This window comes from Danaus plexippus, assembly GCF_018135715.1.
Source record: "Danaus plexippus chromosome 9 unlocalized genomic scaffold, MEX_DaPlex mxdp_24, whole genome shotgun sequence".
In the NCBI taxonomy this organism is placed as follows: Eukaryota; Metazoa; Arthropoda; class Insecta; order Lepidoptera; family Nymphalidae; genus Danaus; species Danaus plexippus.
The window spans coordinates 4,861,925-4,888,694 of record NW_026869847.1 but is presented as its reverse complement, the minus strand read 5'-3'; the positions used below and the strand labels follow the sequence as shown (position 1 = coordinate 4,888,694).

General features: G+C 37.7%; 1 protein-coding gene across 1 annotated transcript in view; it reads right to left on the bottom strand.

The window, feature by feature from the left end:
- Window positions 1-26,770, bottom strand: part of LOC116767528 (uncharacterized) — an 89,647-nt gene that overhangs the window by 30,320 nt on the left and 32,557 nt on the right. The window contains 46 exon segments of the mRNA XM_061527238.1: window positions 56-775; window positions 846-1,478; window positions 1,559-1,864; window positions 1,955-2,254; window positions 2,340-2,666; window positions 2,744-3,058; window positions 3,135-3,773; window positions 3,986-4,291; window positions 4,364-4,663; window positions 4,775-5,101; window positions 5,173-5,481; window positions 5,565-6,191; window positions 6,383-6,988; window positions 7,060-7,395; window positions 7,469-7,783; window positions 7,863-8,495; window positions 8,580-8,882; window positions 8,961-9,272; window positions 9,405-9,656; window positions 9,659-9,733; window positions 9,830-10,147; window positions 10,219-10,536; window positions 11,283-11,597; window positions 11,678-11,983; window positions 12,347-12,658; window positions 12,749-13,684; window positions 13,771-14,706; window positions 14,779-15,102; window positions 15,233-15,532; window positions 15,603-15,935; window positions 16,018-16,332; window positions 16,452-16,775; window positions 19,485-19,799; window positions 19,879-20,199; window positions 20,427-20,738; window positions 20,812-21,138; window positions 21,216-21,530; window positions 21,603-21,917; window positions 22,021-22,332; window positions 22,650-22,958; window positions 23,036-23,347; window positions 23,434-23,751; window positions 23,853-24,167; window positions 24,548-24,853; window positions 25,018-26,277; window positions 26,364-26,699. Coding sequence (XP_061383222.1) covers window positions 56-775; window positions 846-1,478; window positions 1,559-1,864; window positions 1,955-2,254; window positions 2,340-2,666; window positions 2,744-3,058; window positions 3,135-3,773; window positions 3,986-4,291; window positions 4,364-4,663; window positions 4,775-5,101; window positions 5,173-5,481; window positions 5,565-6,191; window positions 6,383-6,988; window positions 7,060-7,395; window positions 7,469-7,783; window positions 7,863-8,495; window positions 8,580-8,882; window positions 8,961-9,272; window positions 9,405-9,656; window positions 9,659-9,733; window positions 9,830-10,147; window positions 10,219-10,536; window positions 11,283-11,597; window positions 11,678-11,983; window positions 12,347-12,658; window positions 12,749-13,684; window positions 13,771-14,706; window positions 14,779-15,102; window positions 15,233-15,532; window positions 15,603-15,935; window positions 16,018-16,332; window positions 16,452-16,775; window positions 19,485-19,799; window positions 19,879-20,199; window positions 20,427-20,738; window positions 20,812-21,138; window positions 21,216-21,530; window positions 21,603-21,917; window positions 22,021-22,332; window positions 22,650-22,958; window positions 23,036-23,347; window positions 23,434-23,751; window positions 23,853-24,167; window positions 24,548-24,853; window positions 25,018-26,277; window positions 26,364-26,699 — 18,351 coding nt within the window.

Genomic DNA, 26,770 nt, shown 5'->3' with positions numbered 1-26,770 from the left:
TGTTCATATTGACTTACATAAAATTCTAAATATGACTTAGGAAGAATTTTATTACCTTGCAATGGTTCAGGAATACAACTCGTAAATGGATCTCCAATGTATCCTTCGATACATGTGCATATAGGAATATGGTTGTGTACTTTACATAAAGCTGATGTACCGCACGATCCTGGACAAGGATCTTGGCATTTCGAATTTATACAAGCTTGGTTAGTTGAGCAATCAGCGTGGATGCTACATTCAGGTCGACAGTTCGGTGGGCTACCGATAAAGTTCGGAAGGCAAGAACATGACGGGGAATTTCCAATTTGACGACATTCAGTATTTGGACCGCACGGTGACGGTAAACATAATTTTTTCCGTCATCAACTTTTTCATCTAAAATAACATTTATAATTAATTTTATTTATTAATGGAAATTATTTTTTTTATGCGGGTGAAAACAAATACTTACGCTTTATTGGCGTGCACAAGGTGAATGGATCTCCTGTGAAGGAACCCCTACAGGAACATATTGGACTATGGTTGATCACCTGGCAATGAGTGTTAACTCCGCATGGTTTAGGACATGGATTAACGCATTTGTTGTTAATGCACGCTTTTTCTGGAACACACTCTGAACTTACGACACATTCAGGTCGACAATTTGGCGGTACTCCATCATATCCCGCTAGGCATGAACAGATTGCTTGACCATTGATCTCTTTACATTGGCTATTAGGTCCACAAGGTGATGGATAACACACATCCATGGGAATTTTTGTAGGACGTGCCTCTAAAATTTATACTTTATTAGTTTAAGATTATAAGAAACCAAAAATAAAAACAAAACAAAAATAACAAACCTTGATAGACACAATATTGGAATGGATCCCCAGTGTAACCACTTAAACAGGTACACAAGGGTAAGTGATTTACTATTTGGCACAAAGCATTTGAGCCACAACTACCCGGACAAGGATCTTTACATTTGTTATTAACACAAGCTTTATTTGAGGGACAATCAGTATTGACAACGCATTCAGGCCGACATCCTTCATAAGGATTTCCTAAATAACCTTCAATGCAAGTACATGAGCCAGCATTTTGTTTTTCTTTGCATATTGCATTTGACCCACAAGGAGATGGTGAACAAGGGGTTATTTCTATTTCAGCATTTAAAATCTCTTTGGTACAACCAAAAAATGGATCACCTGTGTACCCAAAAGCACACAAACATATAGGTGAATGACTGACTACTTTGCATTCAGCATTCGAACCACATATGTTTTCACATGGATTTTTACATTTCATGCGTATACAAGCTAAGCTTGGTAAACATTCTTCATTACTTGTGCATTCAGGTTTACAATATGGAGGTTGACCATGATAACCATCTAAACAAGTACATGATGGAACTTCGTTTATTTCCTGGCACAATGAATTTGGACCACATGGTGAAGGTGTGCATAAGTCAATTCGTTCTGGTAACTTTTCAGCTGCAATTCATATAAAAAATGTAGTAAAATAAAAAAATTGCCAAGGTAATTTTAATTTCAAACATTTAGGAAATAAATACCTTGTTTATAGCAACGTGTAAACGGGTCCCCGGTGAAAGACGAAGGACAAGAACAAACAGGATTATGATTTACTACTTTACATTCAGCATTTATGCCGCAAGAAGCGGCACATGGATTGATACAACGTTGATTACTACATGCCTGATCTAGTCGACATTCGGCACTTATTGTGCATTCAGGACGACAAGCTGGTGGGGTACCAATAGTATTTGGAGCGCAAGAACAAGCTGCCTGGCCATTTACTTGTCTGCATTGACTGTTAGGGCCACAAGGAGATGGGTTACATGGATTAACGTTGAGTGATTCTGAAAGATGTGTATAATTTTAGCTACAGCCAAACTCAATCTGCAAAGTAAAAAAAATATAATGATTTTCTGGTATATAACATTACATACCTGTGGGTAATATTGGTCGACACTCTAAGAAAGCATTCCCAGTTGTACGTTCAGGACAGCTGCACATTGGTATATGATTCACAACATTACATAAAGCAGTTGCTGCACAAATTCCTGGACAGGGATTTACACATTTGTTTTTAATACATGCTAAATGTCTATCGCACTCAGAATTCAGAATGCATTCGGGTCGACATCTATCATACGGGTCACCGTGGAATTCCGGAAGACACTTGCACTTATCTCCGTCGCATTCAGCGTTTGCACCGCAATGCAATGATTTACAGATGTCATGTTCAACTAAAATAACCAAATATGTATGTCTTTAATATCGTTTTTCAAATTATGAAATAATATGTAATTTATCGATTACGCAATTTTATACCTTTAATAGGAACCGGATTACATTGTGTGAATGCATTTCCAGTGTAACCCTCATTACACGTACAAACTGCAATATGATTCATAACATGACAATTGGCATTGAGACCACATGATCCGGAACAAGGATCACTGCACTTAAGACCAATGCAGGCCAAATCACTGGCACAGTCCTCATTCAAAACACATTCTGGTCGGCAGTTAGGTGGACTACCAAAATAATTTGGCTGACAGGAACAGGATGGAAGGCCATTACGGTTCTGACACTGTGAATTTGCCCCACATGGTGATGGTATACATGGATCTATTGTAGTCAAGACTCGATCAGGAGCTATTTAGAGAAAGGTAAATTTTATATAAACTTATTAGAAAATAAAAATTATTTTTTTATCCGTAAAAATTACATACCTATAACTTTATAACAACTTGAAAACGGATCCCCAGTATATTTATCTTTGCAAGTACATATAGGACTATGATTAATCACTCTACAATCAGTGTTTTTGCCACAGGGTCCAGGGCAAGGAGAAATACATTTCTGATTAACACAAGTGTTTTCTGATGAACACTCGGAGCTTACTACGCATTCCGGTCTGCAGTTAGGTGGAGATCCATGGTATTCAGGCAAGCATGAGCATACACTTACACCATTTGAAATTCGGCATTGGCTGTTTGGACCACATGGCGAGGGTTGACAAGGATTGATAGGCAGGTCATCGCTTACTAAAATCATATGTTTTTAATTATAATTAATTTTAAAAATCTTATCTTATAAATACCTTATATTCGTTTAACCTACTTTTTAAAACACACTGTCGGAAAGGATCACCAGTGTATGATGGTCGACAAGTGCATAATGGTGAATGATTAACTACTTGACATTCTGCATTTATTGCACATGTACCTGGACAAGGGTCGATACATTTATTACGTGTACAAGCTTTGTTGCTGGGACAATCTGTGTTTACTACACATTCTGGGTGACAGTTTTGGTATGGATTACCGAAGTACCCATTAATGCAGAAGCATGCACCAGCTCCTGATTTTTCCCGACATTCAGCATTTGTCCCACAGGGTGAGGGAGTACATGGCGAGAGAGGGCTACTTGGAAGAAGAGCATTAAGGGTACATTGAACCGCAGCGTCACCACTATAACCTTCAGGACATACACAGGCTGCGGTGTGACTTACAACTTGGCACTTTGCATTTATCCCACAGGCTTGTAAACAAGGATCCTTGCATTTTTTGTTAATACAAGCCAGATGTAATTCGCATTCAGCGTTAGATATACATTCTGGTCGACAATTAGGCGGTGAACCAACATAATCTGGCATACATTGGCAAGTTGGGGTTTCCGATTGGTTTGGTTGACAAATTGAGTTTGGTCCACATGGTGATGGTTGACATGGGTTTCCGCTTACTACAGGCTCAGCCAGTGCTATTTCAATGAAAAATAAAACATATATCGGTTTTACTTCATAAAAATATGCCATTGTTTTAAAAGGTAAACCTACTATTCACATTGAAGAATATTATTCTTTTAAAAAATTTCATTTTCTAGTAGTAAAAGTCAAACTATCCAAATAAACATATAATTAAATTTATTATTGTTATAACCCGAAATTACAAAATTAAATTGAAAGCACTTACGTATTATAATGCATCTCGTAAAAGGATCTCCCGTCATTTCAGATGGGCATATGCATATAGGGTTATGATTTATCACTTGACAATGAGCTGCAAATCCACAAGCACCCTCGCATGGATTAATGCATTTCTGATTACTACATGCTTTATTTGACGGACAGTCAGAACTCATAACACATTCGGGATGACAGGCAGGTGGTGTGCCAAGATATTCGGGAATGCATGAACAAACTGGCTGATTGTTATATTCTCTGCACTGGCTGAAAGGTCCGCAAGGGTTTGGCTGACAGGGATTATGGAGTATAGTTTCTGTAAATACCAAAATAAGAATTATTATTTATTTAAAAAATATAATAAAAATAAATTTATTTGTTAGCATACCTTTGATGGGACTACACTTTACAAATGCATTGCCTGTGGTTTTGGGTGGACATGTACATATAGCCATATGCTTGACGACCTCACAGACGGCATTTACGCCACAAGTATTATTACAAGGATTTACACAACGTTGTTTAACACAAGCCATATGTAATGGACATTCAGAACTGATTGTACATTCTGGACGACAGGCAAAGTATGGGTCACCATTATATTCAGGTAAACAAGAGCAAATTCCATTGTTACATACTGCATTTGATCCGCAAGGTGATGGATTACAAGGATTTACTTCAATAGGTTCTGTTATTATAAAACAAAGAAAAATTTGGTTACTTACAATACTGAAATTATATCTTGATATTACATAATATTTTGATGGTCATTAATTTTTTATATATGATTTCAACTTACCAATCTGTTGTTTTAATGAACACTCTACGAATGGATCTCCAAAGTAACCATTGTTACAAGTACATATAGAAACATGGCTTTGTACCCTACATTCAGCGTTTATACCACATGAGCCTGGGCATGGATCGATACACTTTTCATTAATACAAGCTTTGTCGCTGGAACAGTCTGAATTTATTGTACATTCCGGTCGGCAATTCGGCGGCGTACCGATGTATTTTTGTAAGCAAGAACAAGATGGGAGCCCGTTGAATTCCACACATAACGAAAATGGACCGCAAGGAGATGGTAGACATGGATTTCTTGAAACCGGTAGCATTTCAGGTTCTATATAAAATTTTAATATAACGTCTGAATAATTTACTATAAATATTTACAAAATAATTTATATTTTTTACCTTTATAACACCTAGTAAACGGATCTCCTGTGTGTTGAGGACTACAGGTACAAATTGGGCTATGATTAATTACTTTACATTCCGTGTTAACTCCACATACACCTTCACAAGCATTTTTACATTTTTGATTTATGCAAGCTTCTTGTTGGCTGCATTCAGCACTGATAAGACACTCCGGTTTGCAATTAGGTGGAGATCCTATATACTCTGGTTGACAGGTACACACTGATTGTTCATTAACTGCTTTACAAATACTATACGGCCCGCATGGCGATGGTAAACACGGAGTTTTGTGTTTTACGGGTATATCTATGAAAAAAACTTATTATTATATTTTTTTAAGTGTGAAATTAATTTTAAGCACGACGGGCACTCAAAAAAATGAAAAATACCTTTTAAAATATCGCGACATTCTTGGTGTGGACTACCTGTAGTTCCTGGTGCACATTCGCATTTAGGAATATGATTAATGACGTTACAAAGAGCGTTAAGGCCGCAAATGTTTCCACAGGGATTTCTACATTTATTTTGCATGCAAGCAAAGTTTGAAGGACAGTCTGAATTGACAACACATTCAGGGCGACAACCTTCATAGGGATTTCCTTCATATTCTGGTAAGCATACACATGAACCAGCCCCTCTCAATTGTTTACATACAGCGTTAGAACCGCACGGTGATGGAGAACATGGGTTCAGTGGCACGTCAATAATCCGACATTCAATGAAAGCATCACCACTGTAGCCAGGTAAACAATAACACTGAGGAGAATGACTTATCACTCGACATTCTGCTGCAGTACCACAAGAACCGAGGCAAGGATCTTTGCACTTTTGGTTAATACAGGCTAATTCATTGGGACATTCACTATTTGCGATACACTCAGGTCGACAATTTGGTGGTTCTCCTATAAATTGATCAAGACAAGCACATGATGGGAATCCTCCGATTTCTTTGCAAATAGAATACGGACCACAGGGCGATGGTTCACAAGGGTTTACTCGGATTTCTTCTGTTACATCTAAAATCATATTATTGAGAATTTATACAATAAATTGTATTACTATATCTACACAAAAGAAGATAACTTTATTGTTAAAAAAATCCTAAAAAACTTAAAACATAGTTTCTTCGCATTCACAATTTTAATACAAAAATGAAGAATAGCATAAAACTTTTTTTTAATTGAGCATAGGGAATAATCTTTATTACCTTTTTGTATACATCTATTGAATGGATCTCCAGTTGTATCAGTGGGACAAGAGCAAATAGGGTTGTGGTGTATAACTTCACAACTGGCACCGATTCCGCAATTGCCACTACATGGATCTATACATCTCTGTCCTGAACAAGCTTTATTAAGAGCACACTCGGAACTAGTTACACATTCGGGCCTGCAAGTAGGTGGAGCTCCGTGGTAACCGATTAAACAAGTGCACACAGCTTGACCATTAATCTCTCTACACTGACTGTTTGGACCACAAGGAGAAGGAATGCATGGCTTAAGTTCTTCTGTGATGATTATCTTCCTACATTCAATGAAAGCGTTTCCTGAATAACCTGGTAGGCAAGTGCACATTGGTATGTGGTTGTAAACATTACAGTTTGCTTGTTTTCCGCAAGTATTAACACATGGGTCGACACATTTACTTTTGATGCACGCTTTATTTATTGGGCAGTCACTGTTCACAAGGCATTCTGGTCGACAACCGAAATAGGGATCACCTGAGTATTCAGGCAAACACGTACATTCGCCATTATGACATTCTGCATTTGAACCACATGGGGACGGGTTACAAGGATCGGACTCCGTTACATCTAAAAAACAAACATAGTATAATAATATAGATTCCGATGTCATGTTCTTCTTTATTTGATAATATAAATACCTTCTTCAAAAACAATCAATTCACATTTCGTAAATGGGTCTCCTCTGTATTGATCGGGACAGCCACATTCGGCGATGTGATTAAATACACTGCATTTAGCATTAAGCCCACAGGCGCCAATACAAGGATCTCGACATTTTTCATTAATGCATGCCTTGTCACTCGGACATTCTGAGTTTATTGTACATTCTGGTCGGCAATTGGGTGGACTACCAATAAAACCATCTTGACATGTGCATGAAACCGAACCTTTTACCTCACGACATTCTGCATAAAGTCCGCAAGGGGAAGATAAACAAGGATCACGAGATTGAACAATATCGTAAGTTTCTGAAACTGAAATTGAAATATTAAATTATTTATTAAATTCATTAATTAGCTTTAGACCTTAAGAAGTTATAATAAATACCTTTGATGGGGAAACACCTCGTGAACGGATTTCCTGTCAATCCAGTTTTACAAGCACAAATTGGACTATGATTAATTACATTACAATTTGCATTTTCTCCACACGTGCCTAAACAAGGATCTGTGCACTTTTGTTTTGAACACGCTAAGTTCGGAGGACATTCGGAACTTACTATACATTCGGGGCGGCAATTAGGTGGAGAGCCATTAAAATTAGGTAAACAGGAACAAACTGCTTGCTTATTTATTTCCTTGCATTGACTATTTGCACCACAAGGTGAAGGATTACAAGGATTTTCATCAACTACTGCTTGAGCTGCAAATAACAAATATTATGTTTCGATAATAATTATGATAAGTGACATAAATATTACTGGGAAAACATGTAAACTTACGTTCTTGTAATATCCTGCAATGACTGAAGGGATTTCCACTATAACCTGCTTGACATATACAATTTGGCATGTGGTTATTAGTTTGACAAAATGCATTAACCCCACATGTACCTGGACAAGGATCTATGCATTTCATTTGTGAACAAGCCTTATTTAATGGACAGTCAGTATTAACCAAACATTCAGGTCGACAGCCTTCATATGGATTTCCAAAGTATCCACTTAAACATTGGCAGGCCCCTACCCCTCCTCGTTCTCTACAAAAAGCATTAGAACCACAGGGGCTCGGCTCGCATGGTCTTAAAATTTCGTTTTGTACTATAACAGGATTACATTGTGAATAAGCATCTCCAATGAATCCCACCTGACATATGCACATTGGTGAATGATTAACTACTCTACACTCAGCATTGATACCACAAGTACCTCTACACGGATCACTACATTTATTATTAACGCAGGCTAAACTATAATCACATTCGTTGTTGCTAACACATTCTGGTCTACAATTTGGAGGGGTTCCTTTATAGCCAATTAAACAAGCACATACTGGACTATCTCCACTTAATCTACAGGTAGAATGAGGCCCACACGGAGAAGGTTCACATGGGTCACTTTGAATTTGTGGTTCGACTGAAAAAATATATGACACATTGGTTTCTGTTACATTTACACGTTATAACAACAAAATATATTTGTCTTTATAGCAAAACTTACCTCTTATATAACATCTTATAAATGGGTCCCCCGTAAATGTTGGTGGACATGTACAGATTGGATTGTGATTTATAGCTTCACACAAAGCGGCGATTCCACACGCTCCAACACAAGGGTTAACACATTTTTGATTTTGACATGCTTCGTTTAATGGGCATTCAGAGCTTATTACACATTCAGGTCTGCAGGTTGGCGGACTACTGCGATAGCCCGGTAGACAAGAACAGACCGCTTGCCCGTTAGAATGTTGGCATTGACTGTTTGGCCCACAGGGTGATGGATTGCATGGATTTATATTCAAAACTACAAATAAGTTATGTATTTTTTAATATATATATATATATATATGTACGTATACATATTTATAGCAAAATATTATACCTGCGACTGGTCGACATTCAATAAATGCACTGCCACTCATTCCTTCTGGACAGGTGCACATAGGAATATGGTTGATGACGTTGCATTTAGCATTTATACCACAAGTATTTTCACAAGGATCTACACACTTGTTGAGTCGACATCCTTTGTTTTGGGGACAGTCTGAGCTATATACACATTCTGGTCGACAACCCAGGTACGGATCTCCATGATAGCCCAATAAACAAGAACAAACTCCATTGTCACAATTAGTATTTGGTCCACAATGGTTTTTGAGACAAGGATCCGAAATGGAAGCAATGGTTGTAGTGTCTGAAAAACGCATCTCTTTTTTAAATACTGCAATATTTACTTTTATTTTTTATCATTTAAAAAATGTTTATAAACAGTTTTTATAAAAAAAAGACAAAATGTCGTAATTGAAGCGGATAAATAAAAAATTACCTTGTAGAGGTTTTGGTCTACATTCTCTAAATGGATCACCAGTGAAGTCCTCCGCACACAAACAAACCGGTATGTGATTGTGTACAAAACAGTTTGCATACACTCCACAAGCACCATCACAAGGATTCCTACACTTTTCCGCTATACATGCTTGGTTACTAGGGCAGTCAGAATGGATAGTACACTCAGATTTGCAAAATGGAGGTGATCCTGTATATGAGGGAAGACAAGAACACGATGCTAAACATCCTTTATGCGGCATTCAGCATAAAGGCCACAGGGTGAAGGAACACATGGGTTTGAAGATGTTATTGAAGTTGAAGTCGTATCTGTAAAATGAGAGTAAATAAATATTAATAGATCAAACATATTTCATAAAATCTTGACTGATATTTATGTTTGTAAATTGAAAAAATTGATCTTACGTAATATTTGTGTACACATTGTGAAAGGATTTCCTGAATAACCGTGGCGGCAAGAACAAACTGAGCTGTGGTTTATAACTTTACAATCAGCGTCTTTGCCACAAGGTTTGGGACAAGGATTAATACATCTATTGTTAACACAAGCTTTTGCTGGTTTACATTCCGAATTAACAACACATTCCGGTTTGCAGTTCGGTGGAGTGCCAATATAGTTAGTTAAACAAGAACAAACTGGTTGACTGTTAATTTCTTTACAAATCGCATTAGCTCCACATGGTGATGGATTACAGACATTTGTTGTTGAAACTAAATCATTACCTGAAAATCATTTAACATTTTAATTTATAACATGATTTACAGCTCATAAAAAAATTACCTTGATCACTTACGGGTTTTAGAACACATAGAAAGTGGATTTCCTGTGTAGCCGTTCTCGCATGTACAAGATGGTTTATGATTTGCAACGTAACATGCAGCATTTTGCCCACATATTCCAGGACAAGGATCGGCACATTTTTTTCTATTACAAGCTAAAGTTAATGGGCAATCAGCATCAACTAGACATTCCGGTCTACAGCCTTGATATGGATCACCAAAATAGTCAGGTAGGCAAGTACATGATCCAGCGTTTCCTTGTACATTACATTCCGCATTAACACCGCAAGGTGATGGTTCACATGGATTAAGGTATTCAGGTTTTGGGGGAGCTGAAATTTTATTATCATTGAGTAAACTCACTTACCTAGTATTATCCCTTAACGTGGAAGCACCTTCTTGTTCTGAAGCATTAGTCGAAGCATTCTGGGCCCTGGGTGACATTTAGCGACTTCTGATGATGGCGTTTTATCTAAACGCTCTTCCAAAAGCGGCCGTCTCAGGAAACGGTCTAAGCTTACTGTAAGTGCTATGTTATCTCCGCGCGATCCAATAATTAAGCAAGGCATTATTTTATTTAACAATTTATTAAGAAATGTTACTTCCCTTCGAAAGCTTTCAAGATTGGGAATAATTAAAAAATTCTTGAATATCCTTCACTAACCTTTTACTACCTTCCAAAATTTTAAAATTCATGTTTAATTTTAAGCGCAATAATTAACACAACTTTGATACTTCAGCCTACAAACAAAACAGTGGGCATGGTCACCGTAGAGCTTTTAAGTCAAAGTATCAATGAAGTGCCAACTATAATTAGTCAACCTCTTGGCGTGATCGTTTAAATTAAATTTTAAGCACACATTTTAAAGCATGATTTACCACGCTTTACCAAGCTGTTGTTATTGGCATTTTAGATTCTCTTTGCTATAAGATTTTTTGTTAATATAAATTATAAAATGACCGCATTTTTTACCTTCTTAGACTTTACATTTAAATTTATTCACTTTGTTTTTTACTTTCCTATGTCATTTACTAATGGAATTCTAAGTAAACGGTTTATACATATTTGTGTTCTTACCTTTCGATCGTGAACAACCTTGGAAGGGATCACCCTCCATGCCAGGCTCACAAGCACAAGTAGCTCGGTGGTCTATAACTGAACATATTGCTCCTGGTCCGCAAGCTTGAATGCATGGGTTCTTGCAAGTTTGAGATAAACAAGCAAGCGTTGCCGGGCACTCCGCACTGATCGTACATTCAGGCCGACAATTTGGTGGAGCTCCAATGAAACCAGGTTGACAAGAACAAGCAGGTGTATCTCCAGTTTTTACACAAATTGAATTAGGTCCACACGGAGATGGTTGACAAAGATCTACCACAACATCTGGTTGAGCTTAAAAAATATTATTTTTATTGTTTTATTTGCTTAATATGTGATGGCTACTGAGTATTTATTTAAACATTTATAGTTACCCGGAGCTGGATAGCAATAGGTAAATGGATCTCCAGTAAAATCATCATTACACGTGCAAATAGGAGAATGGGCTATAACTTGGCATTGAGCTCCGCGACCGCACGCGCCTTCACACGGATCTCGACATTTTCTGTCGATACATGCGAGTTGTAGTTTACACTCGGAGCTTACAAGACATTCAGGTCGACATGATGGAGGAGACCCAATGTGTCCTGCACGACAAGAACAAGCTGCTGCACCATTGGTGCTCACAGCACACTCGCTATGAGGACCACACGGCGAAGGACTACATGGTGATACAGGTTCTGTAAAATATATAAAGCATTTAAATATATGCAAATCTTATAAATGTGACATTAATTGAATTTAAAACAGCTCGGACAGAGCACGACTTTTTATGTAGCAATGAGAAAAATAACCCTAAACTTTCGACTACAATACTTTACATGATTGTTTATTGGTCTGAATACAAATTTATTAACTGTTACACTTATCATAATAAAGTACATCTTAGTTTATTCGTTTCAAAATACTTATGTTTTGGTAAAATATATTTGTTTGTGGTTTCATTGCGTTTGCAGAACCTTATAAAAGAGCGGAGAGTTATAAGATACTGAATTACGTCTAATTTTACGTATATTAATGTAATTGTTAGTTTTGGTATTTACCTTGCCTAATTATTTCTGAACAGAATGCGAACGGATCTCCTGAAGTATGAGGAGGACAAGTGCACGACGGTACATGATTATTAACAGAGCATACTGCTCCTGTACCACAGGCTCCGGGACATGGGTCAACACACTTTCCTCCTTGACAAGCACGAGTAGGTGCGCATTCTCCATTTGTACTACATTCTAATCGACAGCCTGAGTAAGGATCTCCAAAGTACCCGGGAGCGCATGAACAAGATCCTCCATCACATAAAGCGTTACTACCACATGGTGATGGGTTGCATGGATCAGATTCAACCTTTGGTGTTTCTGAAATAACAGTATAATATTTAAAAAAAAAGAATACTTTGTGACATATTGAATGAAAGATTCTAGCTAATTATGGTCCAATTTGTTTACCTATTACTTTTGTGCACTGTATAAATGGGTCTCCAGAAAAACTTGTAGGGCAGCTACATATAGGAATATGGTTTTGAACTCTACACTCTGCTTTAAAACCACAGGACCCTTCACAAGGATTTCGACATTTTTCTGCGATACATGCTTGCTGCGAGGGACAATCTGTATTCACAAGACATTCTGGTCTACAGTTCGGAGGAGCACCTACGTAACCCGTCATACAGCTACAAGATGGATTGCCATTAACAGCTCGACATTCACCATATGGTCCACATGGATTCGGTTGACATGGTTCTAAAGGTTTTTCTATTACTGCAAATTGTATTTCTCGACAGGAACTAAATGGATCTCCAGTTGTGCCAGCCGGACAACTACACAATGGACTATGATTTATAACTTGACAGTGAGCTCCTAAGCCGCAAGTGCCTCTGCAAGGATCAGCACATTTTAATTTATGGCAAGCACGATCAGATGGACATTCACTACTAACGGTACATTCAGGGCGACAATCAGGTGGGGCCCCTCTATAATCTGGAAGACATTCACAAGATGCTAGTTCGCCATTTTCTCTGCATATACTATTGGGTCCGCAAGGGGATGGTTGGCACGGTCTTATATTTTGGACTGGTTCATCTTTTGTACATTGCACAAATGGATTTCCTGAATAGCTTTTTACACAAGCACATGTTGGGACATGGTTTACAACTGTACATTCGGCAAAAGTTCCACAAATTCCTGGACAAGGATCTGCACATTTATTTCTTATACAAGCTTTATCGGCTGAACAATCGGAGCTTAGAATACATTCAGGACGACAGCTTTCATAAGGATTTCCTTGATATCCCTCTAAACATGAGCATGCACCAGCGCCGTCCCTTTGACTGCAAACTGCATTAGCTCCACAAGGTGATGGATCACAAGGTTTCATAACATTTTCTGTAAAATGAAGTTGATTAAATTTAGGGTTTGCATATAAAAAAGTATTAAAATATCACATAAAATTTGTGTATTATGATTTTTACCTTCTAGTAAAATACATTGTACGAAAGGATTTCCAGTATATTTTTCTTTGCAAATACACGATACTGTATGACTGACGATAATACAGTCAGCATTAATGCCACAAGATCCTGGACATGGATCTATACATTTATTTCTGACACAAGCTTGGTTAGATGGGCAATCTGGGTTTATGATGCATTCTGGTCTACAGTTTGGTGGTTGCCCAACATAGTCTTCTTCACATCTACAATTAGCTTTTCCATTTCTTTCCATACACTGAGCGTTTGGGCCGCAAGGGGAAGGATTACAAGCATCCGTAGATTCCGGTACTCGAGACACAACATCGTGACAGCTCTTAAAAGGATCTCCTGTTTGAAGTGGACTACAACTGCAGATTGGGCTATGATTTATGACCTCACATCGCGCTGATATACCACAGGAATTTATACAAGGGTTGATACATTTACGATTTACGCAAGCTTTTGTGGAAGGGCATTCAGAACTAACGATACATTCTGGTCTACATGCTGGCGGAGCACCTTGAAAACCTTCAAGACACGCACAAACAGCAGTGTTGTCGGTCGTTTTACAAATACTATTTGGTCCACAAGGTGATGGGTGGCAAGGTTCTAAAGGAGTTGCAACCTTTTCTATTGGTTGGCAATGTGTAAATGGATTGCCAGTATAATCTGATATACATGAACAGCTAGGTATATGGTTTATGACATCACACTTCGCGTTTTGGCCACATACACCTGGACAGGGATCTTGACATTTATTTCTAAAACAAGCTTTATCTCTGGGACATTCCTGACTTCCAGTACATTCAGGTCTACAAGATTCGTAAGGATTACCTCTGTAGTCAGGTAAACAAGTACAAAAGCCGTTATTACATTGAGCATTTGGTCCACATGGAGACGGTGTACAAGGGTCTGTTGGTGTAGGTGTGGTAGGCGCTACAAGAAATAAATAAATTAAAATTAACAATTATCACCATATCCATTTATGATCTTTTAAATTTCAATTACCTTCACTGCTTGGTAAACATCTTAAGAAAGGATCTCCAGTAAAACCTTCATTGCAGACACAAACAGCAACATGATTCAATACGTGGCAATTGGCCTCAATGCCGCATGAACCAGGACAGGGATCTTCACATTTTTGTCGGACACAAGCAAGTGAAGCAGGACATTCAGAATTAATAGTACATTCAGGACGGCAGCTTGGTGGAGAACCTACATAACCTGGCAAACATGAGCATGCCGGTCCACTTGCTAAAAGTTGGCAACGAGAATGCGGTCCACAGGGTGATGGACTACAAGAAGGTGGGCGCTCAGTTGTAGGTGGAATTGCTGTAAAAGGTAAATAAATAACATTTCTTCTTATCATATGCCTCTTGTTTTTTATAGCATTTGTTATTTTAATTATTTAATTGTTAATAGAAATGTTACTTTTTATCATTTTATATAATTTATTACTTACTATAACATTGTGTAAAAGGATCTCCTGTCATTCCAATTGGACAGGTACAAATTGGATTATGACTTTTCACTAGACAATGAGCTCTCAGGCCGCAAGTGTTTGGACAAGGATCATCGCACTTTTGATTGATACATGCTTTAGAGGTATCACATTCACTATTGACAATGCATTCAGGCCTACAAGATGGCGGAGATCCTACGTAATTTGGAAGACATGAACATACTGCCTGCATGTTAACTTGTCTACATTGACTATTAGGTCCACAAGGAGTAGGTTCGCATGGATTTCCTACTGGAATAGCTGCAATAAAAATTTAAATAATTTTTTTTTATCTATATCAAATATCTTATGCTACAACAGTCATACTTACGTTCTAAAAGTATTTCCCTGCACTGGAAGAACGGATCCCCTGTATATCCAATAGGACATGAACAAACAGGCACATGTTTTTCTACTACGCATTGAGCTAATTGTCCACATGTTTTGGGACAAGGGTCGATACATTTAAATCTTGTGCAAGCCAAGTTATATGCACAGTCATCATTATTTTCACATTCCCTTCGGCAACCTTGATTATTGTATGGATCACCTTCGTAGCCTTCGGAGCAGAAACAAGCCCCTGCACCATTGTATTCTCTGCATTCAGCATTCGGGCCACATGGTGATGGAGTACACGGACTCGACGTTGGAGTCATTTCAGTTGCTGTAATGGAAGAAGATATTGAAGCAGCTATAATTTGTAAGAATATCAAGTTCGCACAGTTAGTATATGATATAAAACTTACAGGATATTACAATTTGAGAGCAGCTCTTAGAAGCGTCTCCAGTAAAACCTTGTTGACACGTACACATTGGATTATGATTGATTGTTAAACAAATTGCGTTTAAGCCGCATGCTCCTAGGCATGGATTTTTGCAACGCTCATTGATGCAAGCAGTATTACTCGGACATTCTGCATCAAGAGTGCACTCAGGTCTGCAATTTGGTACTCTACCAATATAGTTTGGTAAGCAAGAGCAAGCAGCTTGATCTCCAATTACACGGCATTCTGAATTTGGCCCACAAGGAGACGGGACACATGGATTAGCTGGTGCAGTCCCTGTAAATTAGAATACGCTTATCATTCTGCATAAACCGCTATGTACAAAGATTGTCATATAATTTTAAATATATGAATTACTTTTGCAGAAAAGCCATAATTAAAAAAAAATTACTTACTCTCTTCTGGAACACATTTTGTAAAGGGATCACCAGTAAAACCAGATGTACAGCTACAAATCGGATTGTGAGTCACTACTTGACATCTAGCATTAAGGCCACATGTGTTTGGACACGGATCAACGCATTTTTTATTAACACAAGCTTTATCTTGCGCGCATTCAGAACTAACAATGCACTCTGGTTTACACGTTGGTGGCGTTCCTATATATCCAACTTGACATGTACATACACTGTGACCATTAACTGCTCGGCATAAACTGTTCGGGCCGCATGGAGACGGTTGACAAGGGTCTAGTTGGAAATCTTTTCCTGGTTGAATAGCTAGAAATGAAAAGTAATTGTTTTTACAAATAAAAAAAATCACTGTAAGACCGTCTACAACACAAATCAATATCTATTAAGCATGATAAATTCACCATAAATTGAAAGTAACTTATCTAATCTAATGTAGTATAAATCTAAAAGGAGTGAAATATACTTTTTTAAATGCTATAGATTCCGATATCTTTTGGGAAAGGAAGCAAATATAACACGCAACACCGTTACAGGTACATAAATATGGCACCGTTATATGTCAAAATAAGTATTTTCTATACAAAACACTATTTTCTGAAGATTCCAAGAACGTACACGCAATTATTCAAGTTTTCATTTTCATCCGTTCAAATATCTTCTATGACTTTAGATCATTGAAATCCTTCTGAAATAACTTCTAGATGAAGATTCAATATGCTTAGTGTAAGTTGGCATTTTCACGCTACACACGGATCGCTAATAGTCTTCATTGATAAATATTCTCACATAAGTTCATTTATTATCAAAAGTTATTGAATGAAAAATGGAAACGCTCGTCTGTACTATGACATTAGATAAATAAGTTGAGCATAAGAATCCAAGATAAACCATGGTTTCAGAATATACCTATATCAGGAAAATTTATGCCAACTCTCAAAAAGCGGAAGATAAAATATCTTGTTCTCGTACTCCCGACTTTTCACAGATATTCACTTCTTCATTGATAATTATGCTCAAACTAAAAGATAAGGAGCTAAGAAAAATTATGGTCAACCGTTCCAAATATAGAGCCACTTGAAGAAAAGCATGCTCCAAAAACATAATGGAGAAACCACAAAAAGTATAAAGATGCTTAATATACAAAATAAATTATATCTACACTAGAGAATGATAAGTTCATTCACACAAAAATGGAATAACTCTGATTTTATGAGGCATTTTTGGGATCCCGTATTTAGGCTTTAATTTATTTAGGCTTCTCGAGGGAGCCTGACCCCTAGGGAACATGTCCCCAGGTGGCGGATAGGGCAATGCTCGCCAGTGGCAACGCTGGAGAGTAGGAGGGAAATAAAATACCCCCCACGGACCAACAGGCAGACCCGTGGGGCCGTCCGGACATATTCCGTTATCGGGCCGACGGAACACAGCGGCAGCAGGCAGGCTGTCGTGGAGAAGATGGCAGCGGAAGAACGAAAGTCAACGGTGGCATCCTAAGCCCCAGTTAGCGAGGGGTTACTGTCTTGACGTCAGGTGGCAAGACGATATCAGAGCGGAAACAATGTGGAACCGTTCCCAAGACCAATGTTTGAGTAAGGCTTCCGAATTATTGGGAGTCTCCAGAGGGCCTCTTACGAACAGCAAAAAATCTAAGTGGTGGCAATCAAAAGTGGAAGAAAAAGTGAGAAATAAAAAAAACCGTTTTAAGATCTTGCAAAAAAGCGGCAGCAATGATGATCACGAAATCTATCGCTGTGTAAAAAAAAGAGGCGAAAGGGGAAGTTACACGTGCTATGGCGACCTGTGGTGAAGACTTTTATATTAAATTGGAAAATTCCAAAGATGATAGAGAACTATTTAAACTTGCAAGATATAGATATGCGAGCAGCCTGGATATACGAACAACAAAATATATCAAAAATAAAGATGGTCACTTGCTCACTTCTAACTCCGACATAAAGGCGAGATGGCGGGAGCACTATTCCCATCTTCTCAACGAGAGCTCCCAATTTAAGGTACAAACCGTAGAAGATGCCTTTGAAGGACCTATTCAGGAAATTTCCACGGAAGAAATTAAAAATGCTGTTAAAATTATGGCATATAACCAAGCGAATGGTCCTGATGAGATTTCCGCGGAGTTATGGAAAAATTTAGGGGAAATCGGTGTTCAGTACCTAAAAACTCTTTTCAATCTTATGTGAAGGAATACCTAGTGAATGGAGAAAAAGTTACCTAATTAGATTCTTTAAAAACAAGGGTGACGTCAGACTCTGTGACAACTATCGCGCCATAAAACTCATATCACATACTTTTAAGATATGGGAAAGGTTCATAAACAACAGTCTGTTGAAACTTACTAATGGTAAGATGGTACGATCGACGCTGATATAAACCACCGAATTCAGACAGGGTGGATGAAGTGGCGGGAACTGTCAGGTGTCTTATGCGATAGTAGAATGTCGATAAGAATTAAAGGAAAGGCATACAAAACGGCGATTCGCCGCGCTCTTATTCACGGTACTGAATGCTGGCCTATGAAGAAAACTCATACCATAAAGATGCACACGACAGAAATGAGAATGCTGAGATGGGCAGTAGGAGTCACCCTTGCAGACAAATTGAAAAACAAATATATCCGTGGGACTTTTAAGATCCGCCCAATCGAAGAAAAGCTCTCCGAAGCGCGTTTGAGGTGGTACGGAAACGTAATGAGAAAACTTGAAGACAACATGACAAAACAAATCCTAAGCTTAGAGTATTTAGGCTTTAATTAACAATCTTTTCTTTTACATAAAACTGTGAATCAAAGTCTAATCAACTATTGTACTGAGATACGGAGTCCCAGCTAGTAATTATTGTTGCGAAAATCTTAATCTTTCACCGAAATACATAATCTTTTAACGTTTGAAGAATCTTGATAAATAAAATATTTAAATCCCAGTATCTGAATAATTTCAATAACTTAATTAACTTCATTTACAAAATATCGCTTGATACAATATTGATGGAGGTACTTACTTTCTAATTCACATTTTATAAGTGGATTTCCAGTATATTCAGAAAGACAGGTACATGTTGGGGAGTGGTTAACAGTCCGACATTCTGCATTTATGCCACAGGTTCCTGGACAGGGGTCCTTACATCTGTTGTTTGAACATGCTTTATTGCGGTCGCAATCTGAGTTTGATACACATTCAGGACGACATCCAGTGTATGGATCTCCGAAATATTCTGGTAAGCAGGAACAGGAACCCACTCCATTACGTTCTTTACACTGAGCGTTTGCTCCACAGGGTGAAGGATGACATGGGTTCGGTGGTGGTTCTGAAACATCTGTTTTACAAAAAGAAATTAATATTTAATAGACGTAGTCTTATAGTTGGGTCAGAACTATGTGTTCTTAATAACTTACGCTCAATAAACGAACATCCACTAAACGGATCGCCAGTATGACCTGGTAAACAGTTGCACAACGCTACATGATGTGCTACAGAACACTCAGCGTTAAAACCACAAGAGCCTGGGCAAGGATCTATACATTTTTCATGCTGACATGCAAGATTACCCGGACATTCCGCATTGATAGAACATTCGGGTCGACAATTAGGAGCGATACCGATATAATTTGGCAAGCATGAACATGCAGGCGCTTCTCCAACTACTTTACACTGAGAATGTGGACCACATGGTGAAGGTATGCATGGATTCCCTTTAGGTCCAGTAAAGATAGGTTCTAAGAAAGAAAGTATGAACATAATAAGAATAAAAAGGTACAGATATAGAAATAAAGAAATCACTGAAAGAAATAAAGTAAGAAATACAAGAGTGGTTTAGAGCAAGGTTTGTATTGTTTAAAGCTTCGGGGTAACTTTTTTTTCAATAAATATAAAATTTATTAAGTTTTTTATTTTTTATTTATTTATTTATTGTGAATTTTATTCGCACACTAAAAAATCTTACTTTGTTCTAATTGGCACGCAATGAATGGATCACCAGTAAAACCTGCTTTGCAGGTACAAATTGGATTATGGTTTATAACTTGGCAACGTGCGTTGAGACCACATGTACCGGGACATGGATTTTTGCATTTTTGTTTTATACATGCTTCATGTTGAGGACAATCCGAACTTATAATACATTCTGGCCTACATGTTGGTGGACTGCCAACATATCCCTCCTCGCAAGAGCATACGCCATGTCCTTCTACTTCTTTACATTGGCTAAAAGGTCCACATGGTGATGGCACACATGGATTAAAATCATGTTGTATGGCTAAAATTGAAAAAATTTCTTATTAGAAGTTTGTTATCCTTTTTAAAACAAAAAATATAATCATAACACTAACGTTTTCTTTGAGGATGACATGATACCATAGGATTTCCTTCATATCCTTCAATGCAGTGACAAATTGGAGTGTGATGTGACACACTGCATAACGCATTAATTCCACATGCTCCTTGGCAAGGATCAACGCATTTATTATTTGAACAAGATTTATCTATGTCACAATCATTATTTGTTACGCATTCAGGGCGGCAGCCTAGGTATGGATCGCCAAAATATCCTTGCAAGCAAGTACACGCTGCAGCATTATTTCGTTCTGTGCATTTCGCATTAGGACCACAAGGCGATTTTGTGCATGGATTTATTTCTTCCTCACTCGGCACTGTCACTGTGCGAATGACAAATAATGATTTTTACCGATTCAAATCAATCAATATTAGTATAAAATATCATATAAATACGAACCAATAAAGTAGCAACCGCTAAACGGATCCCCAGTATAACTTTCACGACAGTGACAAACTGCTTTGTGCGAAATTACTACACAATTAGCATTTGAACCACAGGAGCCATCACAAGGGCTCATACACTTTTCTCGAATACAAGCCAAATTACTAGAACAATCTTCATCGTAAATACATTCTGGACGACAATTTGGTGCACGGCCAATATAACCAGCTTTGCATGAACAAGCTGGAGTCTCGCCCACAATGCGGCATTGTGAATTAGGTCCACAAGGATTTGGTATACATGAGTTAACTGATGGTCTCGTTTCTGGCCCTAAAATTGTAATTTATATTCAGAACAATTTCTTCTCCTTAAAGAGTTTTTAGTAATGTCAAACAGACTTACTTTTATTATAAACGCAATTAACAAATGGATCACCAACATAATTTGTAGGACAGCTACATAAGGCATTATGGTTTACAACAGTACATTGAGCTTTATTCCCACAAACACCAATGCATGGATCTACACATTTAGAATTAATGCATGCCATACTTGGCATACAATCGCTGCTAACCATACACTCAGGACGGCAATGGGGAGGTGAGCCAAAATAATTTTCTTGGCATGAACAAATAGCATGACCATTACTAGAGCGACAAAGGCTATAGGGTCCACAAGGTGTGGGTAGACATGGATCTGTTTTTGTTTCAACTACACCTGAAGGTATTAAAAAATGAACTTCATTAAATTGAACATACGTAAAAGATTTTGTTTTAACTTCAATTGAAATTTTATTCGTCGAACATGTATAAATTCTTACTTTTGTGGCAAGCGGTAAATGGATTTCCTTCGTATCCTTGTGCGCAAGCACAAGATGGAGCATGATTATGCACGCGACATTCAGCGTTCATGCCACAGACTCCCGGACATGGATCTTTACACTTATTGTTTACACAAGCTTTTTCTTTAGGACAATCTGAATTTAGCACACATTCTGGCCTACATTCGACATTTGGATCGCCATAATAGTCTGGGAGACATAAGCATGAACCAATACCATGTCTTTCTTTGCATACAGCGTTTATCCCACAAGGTGATCGAGAACACGGATTTTCTACTTGTGGCTCAATGTCTGCAAATTATAGATTAATATTTAAAAGTAGTCAGCCCGTTTTGTTTACTTTAACGACATATAATCCTATTGAAATATTTTTTTTAGATATCGCAACTAAATGACATTTAGATAGCAAGGAAAAATTGCCATTCTTAGAATAAAATTAAGCATTACTTCATAATCTGTAAGTTCTTACATATAGGGTTATTTTTGTAAAAAGTATAGAACAAGTGGCGTTACTTACGCACCACGAGTGTATTTTTAAAAATCATAATATTTACTTAAGTTCATGTCGAATCATATAGTAACACTATTAATGTAATGAAATCACTTACTAAGGATCAATGAACACCCTGAGAAAGGATCGCCAGTGTATCCACTTTCACAAGTACATATTGGAATATGTTTTACTACGGTACATAACGTATGAAAACCGCAGGAACCGGGACATGGGTCAATACATTTTTCAGCAATACAAGCTAAATTTCCTGGACATTCAAAGTTCATGCTACATTCCGGTCTGCAGTTGGGAGGACGGCCAACATAATTATTAAGACAAGAACAAACTGGAACTCCATTTTTATCCTTGCATTGTGAATGAGGTCCGCAAGGGTTGGGTAGACAGTTATTTATTGGGGTTGGTACTGTAAATATTTATAAACAATAAAGTCTAATAAATTTACGAAAAAAATGTATCTTTAAAAATAAATAATTAACTTACTGTCTTCCAAAATACACCTAACAAAAGGGTCTCCTGTATAATCACTAGCACAACTGCAAATAGGGTTGTGATTTATAACCTGACATTGGGCGTTAATTCCGCATGTACCAGGACAAGGGTCTTGACACTTATTGTTTATGCATGCTTTGTTAGATCGACACTCGGTACTAACAATACACTCAGGTCGACAATTTGGCGGAGAACCGACACATATATCGAGACATGTACAGACCGCGTGATTATTAAACGTACGACATTTACTGTAAGGGCCACATGGTGAAGGGTGGCAGGGGTTGATTGGTTCCGAAGAAGCTGTATAGTAAGAGAAGTTATAGATTTAACACAGAATAAAATAAAGAATGAAATAAAGAAATAAATAGAGGAAAAGGAAGGCTTACTTATTATAGGTGAACATGCATGAAGAGGGTTTCCAGTATATGCTTGTAAGCAAAAACATGACGGTGCATGATTCGTAACTCTACACTCTGTATTTATTCCGCAAGTACCCAAACATGGATCTATACATTTGTTATTGAAACAGGTTTTATCACTAGAACAATCTGTATTCATAACACATTCGGGTCTACATCCTTGATAAGGATCTCCATGGAAATTTTTTATACAAGTACAAGAAATAAAACCGTTTCTGTCTTTACAGACGGCATTAGCTCCGCAAGGAGATGGATTGCAAGGTTGTTGGGAATCATCTCTAGAAACTGAAAGATTTGCACATATAAAATACATGATAACATTTTGATAAAATAACATGCAGGGAAAAAAACTACCATGCAAGGGGAACAATGTTTGAAGTACTTACTTTCATGTGGATTACAGCCCGAAAAAGGATCGCCAGTGTAACCCTCGTCACAAGAACAAATAGGTTGATGATTTTGAACAACACATCGAGCATTAAAGCCACAAGATCCCACGCAAGGATTTACGCAAGTTCCGCTTAAGCAGGCTAGAGCTAGAGGACAGTCCTGATTTATTAGGCACTGTGGGCGACAGGTTGGAGGAGCACCTAATGTGCCTGGCTCGCACGCGCATACAGCCCGTCCAACTTCGTTTTTACAAGTTGAATGAGGCCCGCACGGAGAAGGCAAACAGGGATTGGGTGCTGGAAGTGTAATACCTGTAGAAATTTAAATTATATTTTAATAAATATATCGCAAATAAAAGTAAAATTTATTACCACTTATAAGCTATGTAAAGCTTTCACTATTTTGCTTTACTATAGACAAAGAAAAAGATCGAGTGTAAGGTTTATATATGATGTGTAAATATTTGTCTACTATTCTTACTTATATTATTCTAACGCTAAGAAAGCTTTCTATGAAATCCCTTGAACTAATTTATGCCTTATTGTATTACGTTTTTTTTACACTCTCGTGTGTCAACCCGTTTAAAGATATCATCATTATTGATTTTTAAGCTGTCTTGAAGCGTAACATGAAGCGCGAGAGTTGCGACATAATTTTTATTTTATTAAACCTCAAAAATTTTGAACCTTACTTTTTTTGTAGCATCTTATGAAAGGATCTCCTTCAGGATAATTGTCTGGGCAAATGCAAATGGGGTTATGACCAACTACGTGGCAAAGGGCATCCAGACCGCAACTATGGGTGCACGGGTCTTTACATTTCTGATTGATGCAGGCTTTATTGGGTGAACAATCAGAATTAACTGAGCATTCCGGACGACAAGCTGGTGGAGCACCGCGATAACCTTCTCGACAAGAACAGGTAGCGCGATCGCTTACAACGAGACAATTGCTATTAGGACCACATGGCGTTGGATCACAAGGATCTTTGCGTGATGCTGTAAAGTAAAAAAATAAAATAAAACAAAATCATAACAAAGAAAAAAATCAAGTAAGTTAAATTGTTATCGATCTGTCACTTTTTCTGTATTAAATACTTATGCACAAGAAGGTTAACTAAAAAACCCTTAATTCATCAAGTTATTTTAAAACATTTACTTACGTGGAGTTTGTTTAAGTCGGCAAGACGAGAAAGGATCGCCTTCATATCCACTAAAGCACTTACAAACTGGAACATGGTTTGTCACAACACATTCAGCGTTAACACCACACAAATCTTTGCAAGGATCTCGGCAATGGTTAGATAAACAAGATAAGTGATTAGGACAGTCTGAATTTACTACACACTCAGGCCTACAACCACCAGCATAAGGATTTCCTATGTTTGGAGGAATGCAGGAACATCGTGCTGCATTGTTGATAACTGTGCAAATGGTGTTTTCTCCACATGGGGATGGGTTGCATATATTTCTAGATTCATTTTTCGGTATTGCCATACATCCTATAAATGCATCACCTTTGTATCCCTCCTCACAACTACACAGGGGTGTATGGTTTACAACATTACAAATGGCATTATTTCCACAAGCACCTATGCATGGGTCCAAACATTTATCATTAATACAAGCTTTATTTGTTGGACACTCTTGACTTATAATGCATTCTGGTCTACAATAAGGCGGTGTGCCGGAATAATTCGGTTGACATGAGCAGACTGGATGATTAGATTTAATTTCACACACGGAATTTGGTCCACAGGGTGATGGGATACACGGATTGTTTTCATCCAGAGGGTGATCTACAAAAGCTGTACATACCACGAAGGGATCTCCAGTTTCTCCTGATTTACAACTACAGATGGGGTTGTGGTTAACGACGATGCAATTGGCACCGACCCCACAACTGCCAAGACAAGGATTAACACAAATTTGATTGACACATGTTTCACTTTGCGGACAGTCTGCATTACTGACACATTTTGGTTGACACATTGGTGGAACACCTTTAAAACCTGGTAAACAAGAGCATAAGGCTTGTCCCGATTCTGACAAGAGGCACCGACTAAAAGGTCCACAAGGGGATGGATCGCATAAAGATAACGTAGGTGGATTTTGAGGATTGTTTTGACATCTTATGTACGGATCGCCTGTTTGACCAGGAGCACAGTAACAAACAGCATGGTGGTTTATCGTATCGCATAATGCACCTAAGCCACAAACGTCCTTGCAAGGATTTTCGCATTTGTTATTTATGCAGGCTAGTTTAGAGGCACAGTCACTGTTTAATACACATTCTGGTTTACACGATAAATAGGGATTTCCAGAAAAACCAGGTACACATTGACATGTAAAAACACTGTTTGATTGTCGACACACTGCATTAGATCCACATTTGATATTGTCACAGGTCTCTGAAGGTATTGCTGAAAGAATAAATAAAATTAAGATTTTCATATATATATATTCATCAAGTTTGCCAATATTTAAAATGATATATATAAAAACTCACGTTGCGCAGCAAGTTTACATTGTTCATAAGGATTGCCTTCGAAACCATTTTTGCATTGACAAATTGGGTCGTGATGATAGACAAAACAGTCTGTATTTAATCCACAAGATCCAGAGCAAGGATCAACGCATTTATTTTTCAAGCAGAATTTGTCAAAAGAGCAGTCTGAATTTAAAACACATTCAGGTCGACATGCAGGGTTATTGATGGCATTAGGAGCACTACAAATATTACAAATAGCAAATCTGTCTCCATAAGCTTCACATAGTGAATTTGGATCACAAGGGCTTGGTGAACATGGTTGCAGAGTTGAATTGTCCGAGTCGATAATTATAGCTGAAAAATATTTTTAATTGTAAAATGATATCACGTCTCTCAAACGTTAGTTAACATACGATTTTTAATAC